The following is a 20,037-nucleotide window of genomic DNA, read 5'->3' on the forward strand; positions in this document are numbered from 1 at the left end:
TGCCTGGCCGCCGGCGACACTGCTGCTGCTGGGCCGGCTGTTCCAGCCTCTTGTCCAGCCCGTTTGTCCACCTTTTCAAAGTAAGTGACTTCCCCAGACTCTCCCTAGGACCTCGGGTATTGTAGGGCATGTTTAGGGCTCGGTTTAGGTGATTTGTGTGGTTGTTTTGGGACTTGGAGTGAGGCTGGATGTTCGGTAGTCGTGGACTGAATTGAGGGGTGGAAATATGAGATTTGGGAGGTTCGGATAGGGCCGTGATGATATGGAACGATTACGGTTTGAATTCGTGAGATTTGGTGTGATTCTCGGATTCGTGACTACTGCACCTGTACGGTTTGCTATTTTTGTAGAGAATTTTGTGGGCCGAAATTGAGGAAGTTTTCTTCATGAAAGTTTCTCCCAACATCTTGAAGTATAACATATTTTAAATTTAGAATTTTTGGAGGCCATTGGGGTCGTACGAAAAATTTTCAGACCGTATTGAAACCGCCCGGAACACTGTTCATCCCGACCTTCTTGTCTTGCCGAATTTTTATAAAATTTTCCTGATTTGTTTTCAATAAACTTCCTTCACAAAAGTTGTTGGAGACTTTCTTTTCTATAACATATAAAAATTTCAAAGCTTTTCAAGGTGATTTGGGTGTTGAAAGAAAAGTATTTTGAGGACAAAATAGTCTGTTAGAGCGAACTGATTTTGGCCTGATTTCGAGGAACAAAAAGGCATGGTTGCAGATTGAACCGGATTTTGGTGTTCTTCATAAGAAATGTTTATCAAGATGTTTTTTATGGTATATCCAAAATTTAGAATTTTTGGAGTTCGTATATGCGATTGTATGATTTGTGATTGTTGGTTGATTCTGGATTGTGTCTTGGGCTGAATGTGGCGTGATTGTGTGCCGAGAGTGTGTGGCCGTGAGGCGTGATGGTGTGATTGCGCATTGAGTTCGCGTGCCAAGCATGGGTGATCGTGTGGTGTTCATGTGGCGAGAATGTGTATTTGTGAAGTGTATGTGAAGTGTGCGATTGTGTGTGGCCGTGTGGTATGTGTGGTATGAGTGGAACGAAGGTACGGGAATGTAGGATTAGTTGGAAAGGTTCCGTCCTGAGGCGTGTTCGTTTACGCGGGACGATGCCGTCCCTGACGAGGTGACGATGCCCGGCTCGATGGGGTGACGATGCCTGACGAGGTCAGAAGACCGTTGGCCTGATGCGTTTTACGCGGGCGCGGTAGAAGGAAAGTTGAGTGTAGGATTCCGTTCTGAGGCGTGTTCGTTTACGCGGGACGATGCCGTTCCTGTCGAGGTGACGATGCCCGGCCTGACGGGGTGACGATGCCTGACGAGGTCAGAAGACCGTTGGCCTGATGCGTTTTACGCGGGCGCGGTAGTGGTGGAAAGGTTGAGAATGAGTTGGACTTGGCAAGACGTGTGAGGATTGTGAAAGTTGATGCATGGCGTGAGTTCGTGTGCGAGTGTGGTTTGTATCGCGTATTGTAGTGCTCGATTATGGGGTAAAATCTGCTAGGCATGGTATGGACGTGCCCAAGTAGGTTTTGCCTTATAATCGAGGCACGCGCGCGACTGTGACTCATTGTTGTGGCATGTTGGATGTATTATTATCTAACTTGCAGGGACGTGCATGATGGGTTCCAGGTAGGGTCGTGTGTGATTGTTAGTATGGGTGATTGTCGTATGTTTTGCGTGTTCCGTCTGGCGATACGTGAGAGTCTATGTGGGGTTTGGGGTTGTACACTTATTGAGATTCGTCTCACGGTTGTATAACCACCACTTTCAGACCCCAACCTTAAACCCGGGAGGTCCGCCTCCTCTTTTTGGAGTTTGAAGAGCCGCCCATGGTGTTCAGTGGAGCTGCAGGTGATCCTCCGGAGCAGAAGCCAGAAGATTTAGGAGCGGATGGGAAGAGGGCGACCAGTAGTTTTCCCCTAGGGTATTTTTGGGGGTTGCGTAGAATAGGTCGACCTATAGTGAAGTTAAGTTGACCAAGCCGCCTGATCCTTTTTGTTATATTGGTGGTTTCGAATGCTGGCTTGAATAGTACGTTTGTAATATGATATTTGTATGCTGGGTGTAATGGCTTTGTATATAAATGAACGTTGTTGTGATTTGACTGTCTTATTGATCTACCCCATCGTCGTCCTTTTAGTCGGGGGTTTTATATTCGTTTCCACATGTGTTTCTGATGTTTGGGTTGGGTCGGCGATGTTCCTGGGACGTCGCAATAATTCGACCGGGGCGGGATGTCGCGAGCTCGATGGGGTTCGGGGCGTGACACCTAATGGCCTAAAAATCCTTAAATTTTAAGTCCAATTTTAATTTTACCCCCAACTTTTGTTATTTAAAAAAACCCTCAACTTTGGATCCGGTCCTAAATCTGCCCCCAATTTTTTTGTCTAAAAAAAATCCCAAACTTTATTCCAGTCCCAAATCTAGTCGAACATTTTTATCTAAAAAAATCACTAACCAATCTCAAATTTGCCCCGTTTACACTACATTAAAAAACTTTGTTAGTTGTTTGACATGGCATTTCTATCTCAGTAAAAAAATCCATATCAGCAAAGTGACGTGAAAAATTATATCCAAAACGAAATCATGTTTAATCATAAAATTAGGAATCAGTCCACCTAGATCAGTTCACTTATTCAATTCACTAGCAAAAAAGGGCACACAAATATGTGCTTGATTTGGATTATCTAAGAAAATGAATTTAATTTGTTAAAGGGTCAAAAACATTTAATCAATCTAATGAATATGTTTTTGACTAGTTTTGTCACTAAAATAATTTTTAAGGATTAAAATCAAACATTCACAAGAATATGATGATAAAAAATTTACCTTCTTAGAAGGTTTGTGCATGTAGGCACCATGTAAGCTTGTACATGGGAGCTAGTACTCTTCTAGACTATCATTTTGTCCAAACACAGTAATAAATTCATCTTAAAACAAGCATGGGCATGATCGTTTCATAATATTAAAAAAAAGTAAATTCAAAATTATTGATTTCGAAATATATATAAAAACTCAACATATTTGAAATTAAGTACTTTATTTTTAAAATTATAGTAATCCAAAAGATTAGGCGATTATTGGTACTATGTAGGTAAGAAAATAGCTTTGTGAACTTTGTGGAGTTAGAATTCTTAAGTTTCTATGGTTGAAAAAGCTTTATTTAAGTTCTAAACATTATCTATTTATACAAATATAAAACTAAAAACTTGAGAATTTCTTGTGTTCTCTCGAAATATTCACTATACCCTTACCTAATGTTATGATCTAAATGAGTGAGATGAGGTAAAACTGTCATCCAATGATAACAAAGATACCTACGCTCGTCTTTTCTAGTTCCTTAATGTTGTAGGTCGAAGGGAAAAAGGTTCTAATGGTGCATGCCAAACGTGTCATTTTTCACTTAAAAAATAAGATTTAGGTAGCGGGCCCCATCTAATTTCTCTTCTTCCCCGATCTTTTGAGCTGATGAAGGAAGGTCAATTTCAATTAAAATGAAAGAATACTTAAAAAATATGCAGCATGACTTTTGGACTTCAGATTAGTAAACAAAACCCTTATTGAGTATAATCAAAACTAAAGCTATTGGAAAACAAATTTCATCTTTCACTAATCTCCACTCAAGAAATCTGATACTTCTCAAGAGACTTCAGTATTGTGATTTCAGGAATAACTTCAACAGATGAATTGAAAGTTTCTGTCTGAATGTTATATATATAGTAAATTTTAGGATAAGAGATCGTTAATAATGAATATTTCAGTAGTAAAATGAAGTTTATCGGTTTGATACGATAATATTTAACGGGCTCAAAGTGAGGGGGGAAAATTCCTAAGTGGGATCGAGTACTTAAATATATTCAACAAAAGATGGAAGCTAAATTAAGAAAAGAAAAGGAAAGTTCAACGGTGCAACAACTGTCGTGACGCTTTGTATGTATTTATCAATTGTGACCACTTGTCCACGGATAACATAACAACAATACAGCAATTGTCTTTTATTTTTGGTATTATTTTTTTTCATTGCTTCTGCATCGAAACTTGCTCACATGTTTTCTTCTTCCTACGCATTGAAACTTCCACCACATGAAGGCAACGACTATAAATGCATGGCTAGTGGTCCCGGTCAATAAATTACTAATTTATGTCTAGCTTGGCAAGCTTCAATTATTGGTGCGTGCCAACCGGTTGTATTAGATAAGTCCAACCAATAAAGAAATATATATAATAAAGTAAAAGCAAAAGGAAAAAGGCATTTTGATTTATTTATGAAATTTGAAGGAGAAATTATGGCAGAACCAGAGCAAAAAGAAATTTTTCTCATTTTGCTCGGGTACAAAATGAATATATATATATAGTATTTTGGTAATTTTTTATGATCCTCGACATGCGTTAATAACATAATTTTTTAGAATAAGTGATCGTTAATGATACAACATTTCAGTATTGAAATAAAGTTTATCGGCTTGACTGTACAATATTTAAAAGGCTCAAAGTGAGAGGGATAAATTCCTAAGTGGGATCAAGAGCTTAAATATATTCAACAAAAACACCTTCTCTGATGGAAAATAAATTAACAAAAGCAAAAGGAAAGTTGAACGTTGCAAGCAGTAGACTAAGTTCAACGAAGACTCATCCCAAGTCTCTCTCCACTTTTCATCTTCCCAACAAATCCACCGTTTTATGTCTATTATCTTTGGTTTCATTTCGTTTCATTACTTCTTCCCGAACAAGTATCGCCTTGGATTCTCTTGTGCATTGAGATTTCAGCCGCGTTAAGGCAACGACTCTAAGCACGTGGTTGACAAGCTTGACTTATTGGTGCGATTCTGGTCGCCAACTGGTCCCATTATGTAAATCAAACCACGAGAGAATGGGCAACAAGAAGGCATGTCCTATTTCCTGAGAGGCATTCTGGCCTTCTTCTTTGTCAGACTTGAAAGCGCAAACTACGGGCAGCATCAGAGCAAAGACGAAATGCATCGTCCCTTTAAGAAGAAGAAAACTAGTGCGTGCGGAAATGCAGAAGATGTTGATACTGGCTCATCTGGTTCGATGACTGCATCGACAGAAATTAATTCCGGTGGATCTAGTTCGTCTCCGACAGAAACTAACAACAGTGCATCTAGTTCGTTGACTGGAAACTTCTACGAAGTGTTCTTGAGCTTCAGAGGCTCAGATACTCGAAAAGGCTTCACCGATCACCTCTACAACGGGCTCCTCGATGCCGGAATTCATGCTTTTAGAGACAATGACAAGCTCCACCAAGGTGAGAAGATCAAACCAGAGCTTTGGGCAGCCATCACAAACAGTAAGATCCTGATCCCCATTATCTCCGTCAATTATGGTGCAAGCAGTTGGTGCCTGGATGAACTAGTTCAAATAATGGAGTGCAAGAATAATAACGGGCAGATAGTCTTGCCGATATTCTATAAAGTGAAACCAGCTGAAGTGGGACATCAAATTGGGAGTTTCGGAGACGCATTTCATGAGCGCGAGAGGCGTTTGCGCAAGAGGTGTTTCGACCCAACGATTTTGGAGAAATGGAAGAAAGCACTCGATGAAGTCAGCACATTGAAAGGATATGAAGCAGATGGGTAAAGTTTTTAACCAAACATTCTCTTGTTTCTTTTAATATGTGTGGGTATTTACTAGTTGTTCAGATTCTCACCTGCTTCATTTTCGTTCTTTATATATAAAGATCTTGTTGACACTAAGATCCTGCAATGCATGAGTTCTATAAGTTATTCTTTTTTTAGTTTTTTGCTTTATTGATATTGACCAATCTAATTATAGATTTTATTGTTATGATCCCATACACTTGAATAATAATATTTTTTTAATGAATTTTTACTCTTATATCGAAAGATTTTGTAACATTGGGCCATTTTTTCATGTTTATAGTGTATATTGCATTAATGGTACAAACTTTTCTATTTACATATTTATTTGAGATTAATGGTACAACTTATTGGTGATTTTTATTCAGAGCTCATAACGTCATATACCGTGCATGGTGATTGTCCAAGCCATAATTCTTTATCTTCCCAAGTTACATTTATTAAATCATTAATATCGTTGATTCGTTGCTATTAAAATTATTTTACAAAATAAATGTTTCGTTGGTTATATATGATGATTGTAAATATAAAAAGGAAAACAGGATTATTTTTATTTTATGTTTATTTAAATAATTATCAATGCATTTCCTATCTTTAACAAGTAATTTCTATCTCATACACCTACATATATTGAAGCAATGTGCTTATTTTGGGTAAAAATTATTCTACTTCCCTATAAAATCGATATTAGATCAATTGAAATCATAGAACATAGATACTCAAAAGGAAAATGAAGTACAACCTGTTGTCATATCCTTGGGGGCAATGAAACAGATAAGAACACCGATATAGAATGATACTAAATTCACAACACAAGTAGAAACTTGCAAGCGTGTAGAATTGCACAAACAAGGAGAAATCACCTCAATTGCATTCAGGTAGTTCACAATATCACACTCTTTACAACTTTTCGGATTCGTATTATAGGGTCTGAAATCCTCTTGCATCAAAAGTTATGACATGTTTATTGATCGATGGTTGACTCTCATACTAGGTTGGTTTATTGGATTTTTGCTCATTCAAATGCTCTAGAAAATTTCCAAAGTCACGTCGACGTCGTCCTTAATATCGTTAACAAACAACAAGTTCAAAATTTGGTTCAAATCCATAATATATACAATATTCAAGATTTATAAGCAATACCCTCAAATTTCTTCTGGCTTAATAAATTGTGTCAGAGTAATAGTGGAATGGGGCACGCCCTGCGAAGCAACCATAGGCATTTCCCACTTTAGTCTTAGCATATAAATAATATATGGAGGTGTGACAAAAACAATTCTTAAAGATTTTCTATTTATCCCAAGATTTATTTATTACGGTGTTCTCAATAGATAAACAATATAAAATTATTGTAGTCACATATTTGAACTCGTCACATTTGACAGGTATGAAGCAAAGTTGGTGAAATCGATTGTCCGAAAAGTGTTGAGCGAATTGAAGAAAAAATTTGAGCTGGTTATTTCTGAAAATTTGGTCGGAATTGATAGTCATGCGAAGGAGGTTATGGAATTTATGGATAAGAAATCTCATGCCACCATATTTGTTGGCATCCACGGAATGGGAGGCATTGGTGAGACTACTCTTGCTAAAGCCATCTACAACAAGCTCTCCAATCAATTTGAGCATCGTAGCTTCATTGCTGATATAAGGGAATCGTGGAAGCGTGGCGTTCATTACTTACAGAATCAGTTAATCTATGATATATTGAAGCTAGAAAATGAAGTTCGTAATGAGGATGAAGGGACTATGTTCATCTCCTCCAAGTTTAAAGGTAAAAAGGTCCTCGTTCTTCTTGATGATGTGGATAATGTCGTTCAGTTGAAGCGTTTGGCTGGTAATCGTGATTGGTTTTTTTCGGGAAGTAGGATCATTATTACCACTAGAAACAAGAGGATTCTTGAAGAAGCTGGGGTGGACTACGACTATGGCCATAAGGAAATGGATGACAATCAATCTTTGATTCTATTTAGCAAACATGCGTTTCGAAGGGACTCTCCTCCAAGGGAATTTGAGGACCTCACTCATGAGGTTGTATCCATCACCGGTGGGCTTCCCTTATCCCTTGAGGTTTTTGGTTCATTATTTTGTGGAAAAGAGTCAACGCAATGGAGAGAAACGATAAAGAAGTTAAAAAAAGTCCCTCATATGGAAGTGCAAGAAAAATTAAGAATAAGTTATGAAGCATTAGACTGTCAACAAAAACAAATATTTTTGGATATTGCTTGCTTTTTCATTGGCACTGACAAGAGAATCGCATTTTACATGTGGGACGCCTGTGACCTTTTCCCAGGGGAGGGAATTGAAATATTGAGATTCATGTCATTAATAAAAGTTGGAGATCATCATGAGCTCAAAATGCATGACCAATTGAGAGATCTTGGTAGAGAAATAGTTCGAAAGGAAAACGAGCGGCAACCTTGGTACCGTAGCAGGTTATGGGACACCAAGGAAGCTGTGAAAGTGCTAAAGGAAAATAAGGTAACCATTTTGTGTCTTTTGCTCACTTAGTCCATGTTCTCTAATAAAATTTTATTAAATAGTAAACTATACTAATATACCTAAAATATGTAATAAATATAAATATTAAATGTATTTATTTATATATATGAAACTTATATCATTAGATAGAAAGAAATTTAAATATATAAATAAAAATAAGAATAAATAAAAACGAAATTATTGTTATTTTTGTTATTTTGAATTTTATATTAAAATTTAAATATTATTTATATTCAAATATTATTTAATTGTATTAATTTAACAAGTTTGTTATTCGAGAAAAATAAATTTTATATCATGGATATTATAAATCCTATTTACCTTTATCCAACCTCCCACATGGGATAACTTTATCTGGTTTATATCCATCATATATCCGATTTTATCCTGTTTTGGGCAGGCATCAAATACGAGAAATGATAAAATTTATCCTATTTTGAATTTCATCTCGACTACCAAACGTAGTCTTAGAGTTATGTTGGTCCTCTTAGTGCTTGCTCTAGTGAACGGAGAACCTTCTACTATTATTGCCCTCGAATGTTTAATTGACGAGATTAGAAAGTTAGGTGGTTGCTCTCTCTTAGTAAGTATTGTAGTGTTATCTGAGATTTTTTCTAAAGTGTATATTATGAAATTATCTCCAAGAATGAGATATTTTCAAATTTTTTAGATGCTTGATAGTGATATTCTATATTGGAAAGATCTTGAATTTCTATAATTGCTTCATTTATGTCTTTGACACACGCAATAAATAACTTGACTATGCTGCTATAAACCATAAGCACTCAGGATATATAAGTCAAAGAATTATAAAATCTAAATGTTAAATTAATATAATAGGACTAATGATGCCTACATTTCTCATGAAATTTTAGTCATTATTTCATAATGGAGAATGGAAGAGATACTTATTTTATGTAATATTATGTTAGGAATTCCATTTACCAATATTCATAGGACAAGGACTGATTTAAAACATAGCGAATAAGATAGGAACATAAATTCCTTATGTGTGTGTACGTATATAACATCAAGCGTATTTTATGCCATTAAAAAGATAAATGTTTTACTTTTTCTTCATAAAAAGTCAAAGAGATAAATAGTCAAATTCTATTTTGTATAATTAAGTATGCGATTGTATTTGTGAAATTAATTATAATTTTTACTCTACTACTTTTAATCCATCATTTGGTTTGACTCAAGTTGATGCTAAAAAGACTGACACTTATTTGCAATCCTAACGGGCGACCCATGTATAATCTCAAGAGCCAATTCATATATTAACAAATTCAAAGCCAATGTCTATTTGTTATGTCTTTCGTACTAAATGATTAATAAACTAAACTAACCAAAAGAAAAACGAATATACATGAAATATTGTACAACATTGTGAAGTACAATAACAAAATTTTCTGGTTTGGAGAAATTGACTTGTGGAAATTCATGAACTTTCAGTATTACTTCTTGCCTTCTTATGCATAAGTGATTTTTTTTTTGTTAAAGCATGCTACACATTTGGTTCTTAGGAATAACTATTCTATTTCCAATCTATTCTGATGAAGCAATTATTCCTTCATTTTGTTCAAAAAATAGAATAGAAATTACTATTCTCTCACAATCACGAATATTTATTCCTGGGGGGCCAAGGAAAAGCTATTCCATGTAGGCTTGTAGCCAAGAATAGCTTCAATTTTCACCTTTCAAAAATGCTTTGCACTTTGAAAAATTAATCCTTTTAATATACATTAAAGTTTTTAGGGTCTATTTATCATATTTATTATACTTTGAATAACTAAGTTATTTATGATTATGAATATATCAAGTTGTAATCTATAGTTAAACTAAAATTTATGATAAAATAACAAGTTGTAGAGAATATGAATATAACCAATATTATTGTCTTAGTTATTTATAATTAGAAAATAATAATTTAAAAATATTTCAAGTTACTATTAGTAAAATAATAACTACATAATACATTAATATAACTACCATCACAATTTTCAGTTTCTTGTAATTAGTTATTACTCTAATGGAAAACAAGAGTATATGTTATTTCTTTATTAATCATGTAAGTAGCTCAGTTGAGTAATATACACGAAATTAATATGAAATTTATAGAGAGAAAAATATATATTTCTATTAAATACTGTTTATTGGCGTTAGAAGAAAATCATATCTTCACATTGCTAGCAATATAAACAGAAGATATTCGATTACTTTAGTTGGATTTAGTATAAATGAAGGTTCTTGCTAATAGGGAACGGACAAGACTGAGGCGGTTGATCTTAGTAAAGGCAGCTCAGAAGGCTCCGACAAAACAACCGAGCGAGATGGCGACATTTACACAGAAGAACAATTCAAAAAATTGACGAGTCTAAGATTCCTTCACATGGATGGGGCACAACTTAGTGGAGATTTTAAAGACTCAATGGAGGGGTTAAAATGGCTTCGATGGCAAAAATGTCCCATGAATTTTGAAGTAAAAAATTTTCATGTAACGGAATTAGTTGTGCTCGAATTGCGAAACTGCGAGATAAATGAGAAATGGGAAGGATGGAGTTCTTTCATGGTAAGAACAAGTCTCTTTTTTTTCTTCCTTTTATGCTTTCTTTTGAATCATAGTCAATCTAGACTAATCCCTTTACAAACATTATTATTTTTATTTTACCAGATGGCAGAGAGACTCAAATATCTCAGCCTTACGGATTGTGGATTCTTGCAAAATACGATCTTCCTCTCCGCTTTTAAGCATTTGGAGGTTCTCATCCTCAGTCATTGTTTGAGAGTGGAGCAGATCCATCCTTCAATTGGAGACATGAAGGACCTCCTTCGCTTGGATTTGAAGGGGTGTTGGTTCCTTAGAAAGCTTCCAGCAGAAATAGAGTCTCTGGAGAATCTAGAGATTTTGGAGATTTCTGAAACCGGTATAGAAAAATTACCCAAGGGTATTAGGAGGTTGAGAAAGCTTCGAGAGTTACGCGCTTTCGATTGCTTCAGACTGAAAGGGGAATTGCCGGAGAGCATGTGCAATCTTTCTTCCCTACAACGCCTTGATTTTCTTCGCTGCGAACAGCTCCAATCGTTGCCGGACAACCTTCCTTCCAACTTAATGATTTGAGCGTCACCGTGGAAGCCGCAAATTGCCCTCACTTTCCCACCTAACCCATCTCAAGCGACTACGAGTTTGGTTCTGCAGATTTCTCGAGTGCATCGAAGTGCTTCCATCAACACTATCGAAGAATTCAAAATGCTCCCAACCGACAGACATTGAAGAATCAGAATTACCACAATCCCTAAACACTCCCTTCGAGTTGGAATTCTTGGACGTTTGGTTCTGTCGATCTATTAAAACAGTGGACGTTTCACAGTTTATCCATCTAAGGACATTATACGTCGTTGATTGCGAGAATCTAGTTGAAGTTCGAGGTCTTGAACTTGACAAATTGATATATTTGGAAAGCTTGACTATCTATCGGTGCGGTTCAATTGAGAGGCTGCTCCTTCCAAAATCCAAGAGCCTGAAGAAATTATATGCTAAAGCGTGCAAGAAATTAGCCGAAATTCAAGGCCTCGATAGGTTGGAGTTTTTGGAAAGCCTGGATGTCTCTGCGAGCGTTTCAATTAAAAGGCTAGACCTTCCAAAATCCGGGAGGCTGAAGATATTAAACGCTCAAGGCTGCAAAAACTTAGCCGAAATTCAAGGCCTCGATACGTTGGAGGTTTTGGAAGAACTGAGAATCGGTGGATGCGAGTCGCTCCAAACAATTCCAGAATTATCTGGTGTGCGGATTGATCGAAATTTCGAGGAATCAGACGAGGAATCAGACGAGAAATTAGACGAGGAATCAGACGATACGTACGACGAGGATGAGTCAATATAATGGAAATGATCCACATTTTCTAACGAAGGGTACATAAAGCAGGTAAGTTACCTTTGCTCTTTTGAGATCTACCGCCCAATTTGCATTTTGTATTTCCTGGTTGACAGTGTCATGATTGTATCCTTACTTGGATTCAAGGTATTCGGGGGAGATGTTCATGGAAGTCAATGTGTGCTTTGGCAATATGATTCTGCTTATCATGCCAGCAATGGAAATAGAAGAAAAGGCTTTCTAAGCGCATCATTTGTCATTAGTCTTTCGGGGAGGATCCGTCATCCTATGCGAGAAAAATAAAGATTCTCGACGTTTGATTGATTACGGAATGTTGGAGGTGCGAATAAAAACCGATGTATACGGGTATTTCATAGCATGCCAAAGTTTATCGTTTAGGCCGAGAAATGCTAAATGAAGGACCCTATATGGCGGTCCTTCTAATGTGAGGTTTTAGTTTGCTTTCACTCATCATGCGATTCGGATCGCATGTTTCTAAGGTACCCTTACCGAGTGAATTTACGGTGGAAAAGGAGCGTGTTGACAGGGCATCCCTTAGTATGCGTATGCTACTGACTTGGGGTAAAATCCGCACATTTGTGTCCTACACATTTTACGCTTGCATTGTCTCTGAATCAAATCCGCCTACAAACTGTATAAGGAGAGAAATGAAGCAAACATCATTCTTCCAAATAATGCATCTTGATGTTTGCGAGTTGGTAAAGCCATCGTCATATGCCCGAACTTTTGAGCCAAGCAAGAAATTAACTAGAATGTCTTTTGACATAATCAACCTGCTCGTGAAATAATCCCTTATATTGTGCATAAGCTCTTGTTAGTGCATTTACATGCTGAAAATAAAAACAGACGAAGCAATTCCATAAGTTTCCTTAGGAGATGTTGCGGTATCCTGTATGCCATTTGAAAACTGTCTTGCATCAATTCTAATGCATGAATAGCACATAATGATGAGAAAAGGATCATACTATGTCCCACAAAAGCAAGCAACTTGTGTTGAATTCACTATTCTAATTTGATCAAGGCTTCGTGGTTGCCGATGTTAGATGCCCCATTAGTTGGATCCAAAGAGTTCAAAAAGGATATCGAGTTTGACAAACACGGATCCGTAAACTTGAGTATTATTAGTAGTTTGGTGATCTTAGTTCTTGGGTCGATTTCATCCGACTCATTGGCGAATTCGGTTATCATTCCACCGCTTGATGTAAATGCCGAAATATCCAAGAGAGCTTTCGCAAGGCATTTCTAAAAGGAATCGAAATCATCAAAGGATCTTGAGCTCGATGTTCCAGGAACTTGTCCAAACCCCGACAATGCATCCTTGGAATGGTAAAGGTTGTCGGCATGTTGTCATCCCAGGTTGCCGTATTATATTTGATGAAGCTTTTCGGAGATGAAACCGTCGCCTCCACTCCCGTAATCAAGTCTGTTTGTCTCTCTTATTTTCTCTCCAACCTGTTCCTCTTCTCGCAATATTCTCTCGCATACTCTCGGACTCGCGGCTTCTCGGGTTCAGCTCCCATTCGACGTGCTTTTGTGACCTAATGGGCGGTTGACTTGACTGTTCGGCCTCTGTTTTATGATATTTACTTGATTTCTGATTGGCAGGTGAAGATGGCGGAGTGGAATCCGGAGAAGGATTTGCTGGCCATAGTCACGGAGGATGAGAAGGTGGTGCTTCATTGCTTCAATTGGCGAGGGTGGACAATTCGAGAAAGTTCTCTTTTTTCTATTTGAGTGTGTTCTTGTCTTCAACGATGGCTTATTGTACCCTTTGAGTCATTGGCCGTATTTCGTTTTAGTTCTTTCGCTTTTCCTAAATGTCTGTGCTTCCTTTCGGTCCAAATTGCATTCAATGGAGAATTGGACGAACATAGAGGTAAAGTGCTCGAATGTATGAACAAGAAGACCACGTTGAACTTAAGGAATTGGTGTTTTACACAAAAATGAAGAGTGAATGACGGTGATACAAGATGAAATTTAGAGATGACTTAGTTGCATGTAAATAATTCCAAGCGATATCCGTTGAATGGAGGGACTTTTATTTATAGCAGCGATACATTCCTGTTAACTTCTAGACAAGGTTGGTGCCTTAGGGGATTTTTTTCCATATCTTAACCGATGGTCATTTAGACCAACCGGAAGTGTACCATACTCCTGTTTTGCCATCTTGTTGCCCTTTTTGGTGGACCAGTTAAAGTGTCCATGAAAAATAAAGAACTCGACTTGGAGGGGATGTCATTTATGCTAGATAGTCTAGCTATGTCGATCTTGAAATGCTAGATGCCAACATGGAGTTGGCGAGGTTTAGCCCATGCAGTACCATCTCAATGTCGTCGGGCATCTATGTAGTTTTCCTTCGATTTACGTTGGTGACTCACGATGTAATATTACTTCGGCTCCTCTTCTTGTCTTGATTGAGCGTTCCCTACAAGGAGAGATTTAGTATAGTCGGAAAGTTTCTCACATTTTGTATTGCTAAAATGTAGAGTCTAGTCTGGAAAGTTTCTCACATTTTGTATTACTTGAAGTTAAATTTATCTTCTTCTGATTAAAGGGGCATTTCGTCACATCATTTTGACTAATCAAGTTCGTTGTTGGGAATTTAACTTACTTGTGAATAGGATATATCTCAAGCTATGCTGCATATTTGTACACAATCTGGTCAGGGATGGAGGGAGGAGTTGGAGAAAGTGAAGAGACTAGGAGGGTAGGGGGAGCTGCATCTCAGTATGTTAAGTTCTTACATGACATTATCTTTTGGTAATTCAAATTCGTAAGATCTTATGATTAGATGCCTAGCCTTGGTAATTTTTGTTATCTATTCTCACTGGAAAAATTTAGAGGAGTTATTTTTTCTCCAGAAACATCTTGTAATTTGGTAAAAGAGATCTACTTTATTATTGAGATAAACCAAGTATATATAGGCTTAGGGTTAAGCCTTGATACAAAGACCTAAATACCCTTTCCTAAAATAAACCCAACTTGCTAATTATCTAATAATAAAACTAACACTCCCCCTCAAGTTGGGGCATACATATCAAAAAGACCTAACTTGCTGCAAATATATGAAACTCGTCCACGCCGTAGAGGTTTCGTGAAAATGTCTGCTAATTGCTCCTCAGACCGTGTATGTACCAGCTGTATATCACCACAATTCACCTTTTTCCGAACAAAGTGACAATCAATCTCTATATGCTTAGTTCGCTCATGAAACACTGGATTACTAGCAATATGAATGGCAGATTGATTGTCACAATGGAGAGTAGACGATCCTGCCATATGTAATCCAATCTCCGGTCAACAACATACGAATCCACTGAAGCTCACTTGTAACGTTAGCCATAGCACGATATTCTCGCTTCGCACTAGATCGAGAAACAACCGATTGTTTCTTACTCTTCCACGACACAAGATTACCTCCAAGGAATACACAGTACCCTGATATAGACCGGCGATCTACAGGACAACCAGCCCAATCTGCATCAGAGTATCCTGTCACCTCCAAAGAGTCTGGCTCAGAATAACCAGCTACATTAAGATGACCCCGATTATGGAATACAAGCCCTTGACCTGGGGCTCCCTTCAAATATCGTATAATATGTAAGACAGCTTGCCAGTGAGTAGTACGAGGAGAGCTCATGAACTGACTCACCACACTAACAGCAAATGAGATATCTGGACGAGTAATGGTAAGATAATTCAACTTGCCTACCAACCGACGATATTTTTCTGGATCATGAAGAAGCTCCCCGTGTTCGTTATCAAGCTTCACCCCAGGGTCCATAGGTGTATCACCAGGCTTAGCATCGTGCAAGCCCACCTCCTTAAGAATATCAATGGCGTACTTTCTCTGAGAAAGAGCAATACTATCACCAGTATATGCAACTTCGATACCGAGAAAATATCGAAGTAGACCTAAGTCTTTAGTATTAAACTCCTTTTGTAGAAATTGCTTGAGTCGTTTTATGCCTTCAACATCACTCCCAGTAACAATGATATCATCAACATAAACAACCAGAATAACATACCCCTTCAAAGATGACATACTAAATACGGAATGATCCACATTGCATCGATGCATACCAAAACTGGTAACAGCATCACTAAAACGACCGAACCAAGCACGAGGAGACTGCTTTAGTCCATATAAAGCTTTACGCAATCGGCATACCTTCTCCCCCTGAGCAACAAACCCGGGTGGTTGCTCCATATAGACCTCTTCTTGAAGATCCCCATGAAGGAACGCATTTTTAACATCAAGCTGATGAAGAGTCCACTTAAAACGAGCAGCCAAAGAAATAATGACACGAACAGAAGGAATTTTAGCCACCGGAGAAAAAGTCTCGTCATAGTCAATGCCATAATTTTGAGTATAGCCCTTCGCAACAAGACGCGCCTTTAAGCGCTCAACAGAACCATCAGGATGATATTTAACAACAAATACCCACCGACAACCTACCAATTGCTTGTCAGGAGGTAAAGAGACAAGTTCCCAAGTCTTGTTGTGTTGTAGTGCAGCCATTTCTTCCTCCATAGCACGAGCCCAACCTGGATGAGCTAAAGCTTCCTGCACACTATTGGGCACAGACACAGATGCGAGAGACGACACAAATGATGACATTTGAGGAGATAAATTATGATAAGACACAAAATGAGCAAGAGGATACCGAGATCGAGTACGGTGTGCAACGGGAGAGTCAACTGGAGGTGATGGAAGAGGATCGAAGCGGGGCGGAGATAGTGGTGAGGCGTCCGCCGATGGAGAGTCATGATTCCAAGCACGGCGAGGACCACGTGTATAGACTGTAGTGGCTGAGATGAACTTGGATTTGATGGAACAAAAGTAGAAGAGACATATGGTGATTCTCTGGAGATATAGGTAGGGAACTAACAATGTTTGAGAAGGTGAGGAAGACGGTGCGGGACAAGAAACATTACCAAAAAATGTCCGATCCTCGAAGAAGGTAACATCAGCAGAGACGTACTCTCGACGAGAAGTAGGATTATAACAAACATAACCCTTTTGGGTACGAGAGTAACCAACGAAGGACACATTTTTCAGCACGGGGAGATAATTTGTCTAGGCCAGGAGACAACTGATGGACAAAACAGACACAACCAAAAATACGAGGACGAATAGACCATAAAGGTTGATTAGGATGAAGAAGAGTAAAAGGAACAGCTCCCTTTAACACAGAAGATGGAAGACGATTAATAAGATGACATCTTGTACGAATAGCATAGCTCCAGTAAGATTTAGGTACATGTGTATGAAGAAGAAGACACCGGGCAACATCGAGTAAATGACGATTCTTACGTTCAGCAACTCCATTTTGTTGTGGAGTGTGAGCGCAAGAACTCTGATGTAAAATACCACGAGATTCAAGGAAAGGAAGAAAGGTGGAAGAAGAAAAATACTCACGAGCATTATCTCGTACGTAAGCATTTAACAGGATATCCATATCGAGTAGTAACTTCATTGTAAAATTGACGAAAGGAGTGAAATACCTCGCACGATCTTTTATTAAATATAACCAAGTGGTACGAGTACAATCATCAGTGAAAGTGACAAAATAACGAAAACCAAATGAAGACTCTCGACTAGGACCCCAAACATCAGAATGGACTAACTCAAATGGTTGAGAAGCACGACTCAAAACACGGGGTGGAAAAGACACACGATGATGCTTTCCCAACTGACACGTTTCACAATCAAACTTAAGACTCGATCTAGACACAAAAGGAAAATGACAAAGTGTATCGTTGACGGATGACCCAGGACGACAATGCAACCGATAAGAGTCATCCACAGCCTTCTTCCGAATAGTAGCAGATGGAAGAACAATCACGGGGTCTAGAAGATACAATCCACCAGCCTCACGCCCACCACCTATCCGGCGTCCAGTCTTCCGATCCTGGAGGACACATGAAGATGGAGAAAAGGTGATATTGCAATCAAGATCACGAGTAATGGAACTGACAGATAACAAACTATAAGGGAATCGAGGAATATGGTAAACAAAAGGCAAAGATATGGAGGAATTCAATGACACACAACCTGTACCAGCTACTTGAGATTTTGAACCATCTACTAAGGTGACTGAAGTGGAAGGAGTAGAAGAAGATGAAGTAAGAAGACGCGAATCACCAGTCATATGATGAGTGGCACCTGAATCAATAATCCAAGGACTAAGTGTATCTGTAGTGGCTAAGAGACAAGTACCATCATTATGTTGTGCCAAAGTAGCAACGGGAGCGAAGAACCACCGGGTTGTCGCGCTCTAATCAGCTCATCATATTTCGCACGAGTCAAGCGACAGACTTTGTTCGGAAGCGATCCAGGATGAAGAAGACCGAGGCTCAATATCAATGGAAGCCCGTAAACCCCGCAACTCAGGATGGAGATCATAACAATAGTTAATAGTGTGTCCAGCCAACTGACAATGAGTACAAAAACGACCTCCACGACCTCCTCTAGCACTAGCAGTACTACCACCTCGAGGAACACCTCGACCCGGAATAGTGCGGCCACGACCATGATTAAAGTTACTTGTACTCCAATTGCCACGACCACGAACTCCTTGATTACCACGAGCCACCATAGCACTATTATCTGACATAGTTGAAGCTTTCGAATCAGGAGTGTACCGAGCAGCTCGAGAATATACTTCCTCTATGGAAGGAAGGGTGCCCAGAGAATGTCTATTTGTCTTAGGGCACCGTGATCCGGACCAAGACCTCGAAGAAAGAGGACCACCAGCATGTCCGCTTCTCTCTCGCTGCATCCGAGTAAGCTGTTGTGGTGGTGGAAGATGAGACCGGAGTCGCCGAGACAAAGAAGTAAAACGAGCATAGTATTCCGCCAATCCAGGAAGGACCAATTTTAGCCTCAAATAATGCCTCCCACATATCACATACTCGACTCATATTATTCTGTCCAGAATAAAGTAAAGTGCATTTGGACCACACCTCACGAGCTGTCATACAATTCATAAAAAGAGGACGAATAGAATCGGTCATACTTCCCCCACGAGTACGCAACGCAGCGTCGGTGACCCTCCATTCTTCTAAATTAGCTGAATCCTCGGGTGGTGGTTCATGGAGCCACCTAGATTGGCGATTAGCATAAATAAAAGTAGAAAGGGCCATTGACCAACTCGGGTAATTCGTGCCATCCAACTTTACTAATGTGGTGTGTAAACCACTCATACCAAAGGAACTAGTAGCAATAGTCGGGGTAGTCACCCCTGAACGAACATTCGAAGTTACTGAATCAGTAGACATATCCACCAATTAAAAAGAGAACACTGTAATCTATCAGATTGTCACCAAATCCACTAAAAAAAAATGTGAACACCACCAACAGACAACTATCAATCACACTACAAGTCACCACACCAACTTCCACTACCACATCAACCAGATCCGCTCACCACATCAACCACCACTACACTTTAATTAAAAACAATGTCTTCACATCGACGGTGCAAGACAGCGAGAGAAACACGAGCAAAAAATCCCATAACCAAGACGGATCGGAGAGAAGCAACGGAACATGACCAAAAATTTCTTCACATCTGTTGCCTCTCTCTGCGAATCACATCACTGGAAGAGGCGCTGAGTCGCGCTCTGGAGGCGCGTTGAGTCGCGCGCGGGGGGGCGCGAGGTCGCGCCGAGGAGCGCGCGAGGTCGCGCTGAGTCGCGCGAGCTACGACGCGTGAGACGTGTGGGTTCTTCGCTGGCCGTGAACAGTAGGCTAGGGTTAGGGCTTAATTTAGGATTAGGATTAGGGTTTTATTGTGGCTCTGATACCATGTAATTTGGTAAAAGAGATCTACTTTATTATTGAGATAAACCAAGTATATATAGGCTTAGGGTTAAGCCTTGATACAAAGACCTAAATACCCTTTCCTAAAATAAACCCAACTTGCTAATTATCTAATAATAAAACTAACACATCTGAATGCTTCAAACGTCATATTGTCTTCTGGATACGAAAAA

At 38.8% G+C, this 20,037-nt stretch overlaps 1 protein-coding gene and 1 long non-coding RNA gene across 6 annotated transcripts in view; both read left to right on the plus strand.

Annotated features, from left to right (window-relative positions):
* The window catches only part of LOC115669231 (uncharacterized), a 58,379-nt gene that overhangs the window by 26,113 nt on the left and 12,229 nt on the right, over positions 1-20,037 (plus strand). Inside the window, exon 1 of one of the 5 annotated variants that reach the window (XR_008817520.1) lies at positions 14,730-14,743. The exons of the other annotated variants lie outside the window; for them this stretch is intronic. This is a non-coding gene — a long non-coding RNA (uncharacterized LOC115669231). Of the gene's footprint in view, positions 1-14,729; positions 14,744-20,037 lie in introns of those variants that run through there. 5 annotated transcript variants of the gene reach the window in all.
* On the plus strand, positions 4,716-12,286 carry LOC115664648 (disease resistance protein RUN1-like). The gene is given in 6 exon segments (XM_030586547.2): positions 4,716-5,617; positions 7,027-8,119; positions 10,401-10,712; positions 10,815-11,269; positions 11,271-12,066; positions 12,163-12,286. Coding segments are annotated over 5 exon segments (3,321 nt in total). The 5' UTR covers positions 4,716-4,910; the 3' UTR covers positions 12,025-12,066; positions 12,163-12,286.

This window comes from Syzygium oleosum, unplaced genomic scaffold (genome assembly GCF_021117445.2).
Source record: "Syzygium oleosum isolate NSW1041296 unplaced genomic scaffold, Sole_v2.1 Sole_v2.11, whole genome shotgun sequence".
NCBI lineage: Eukaryota > Viridiplantae > Streptophyta > Magnoliopsida > Myrtales > Myrtaceae > Syzygium > Syzygium oleosum.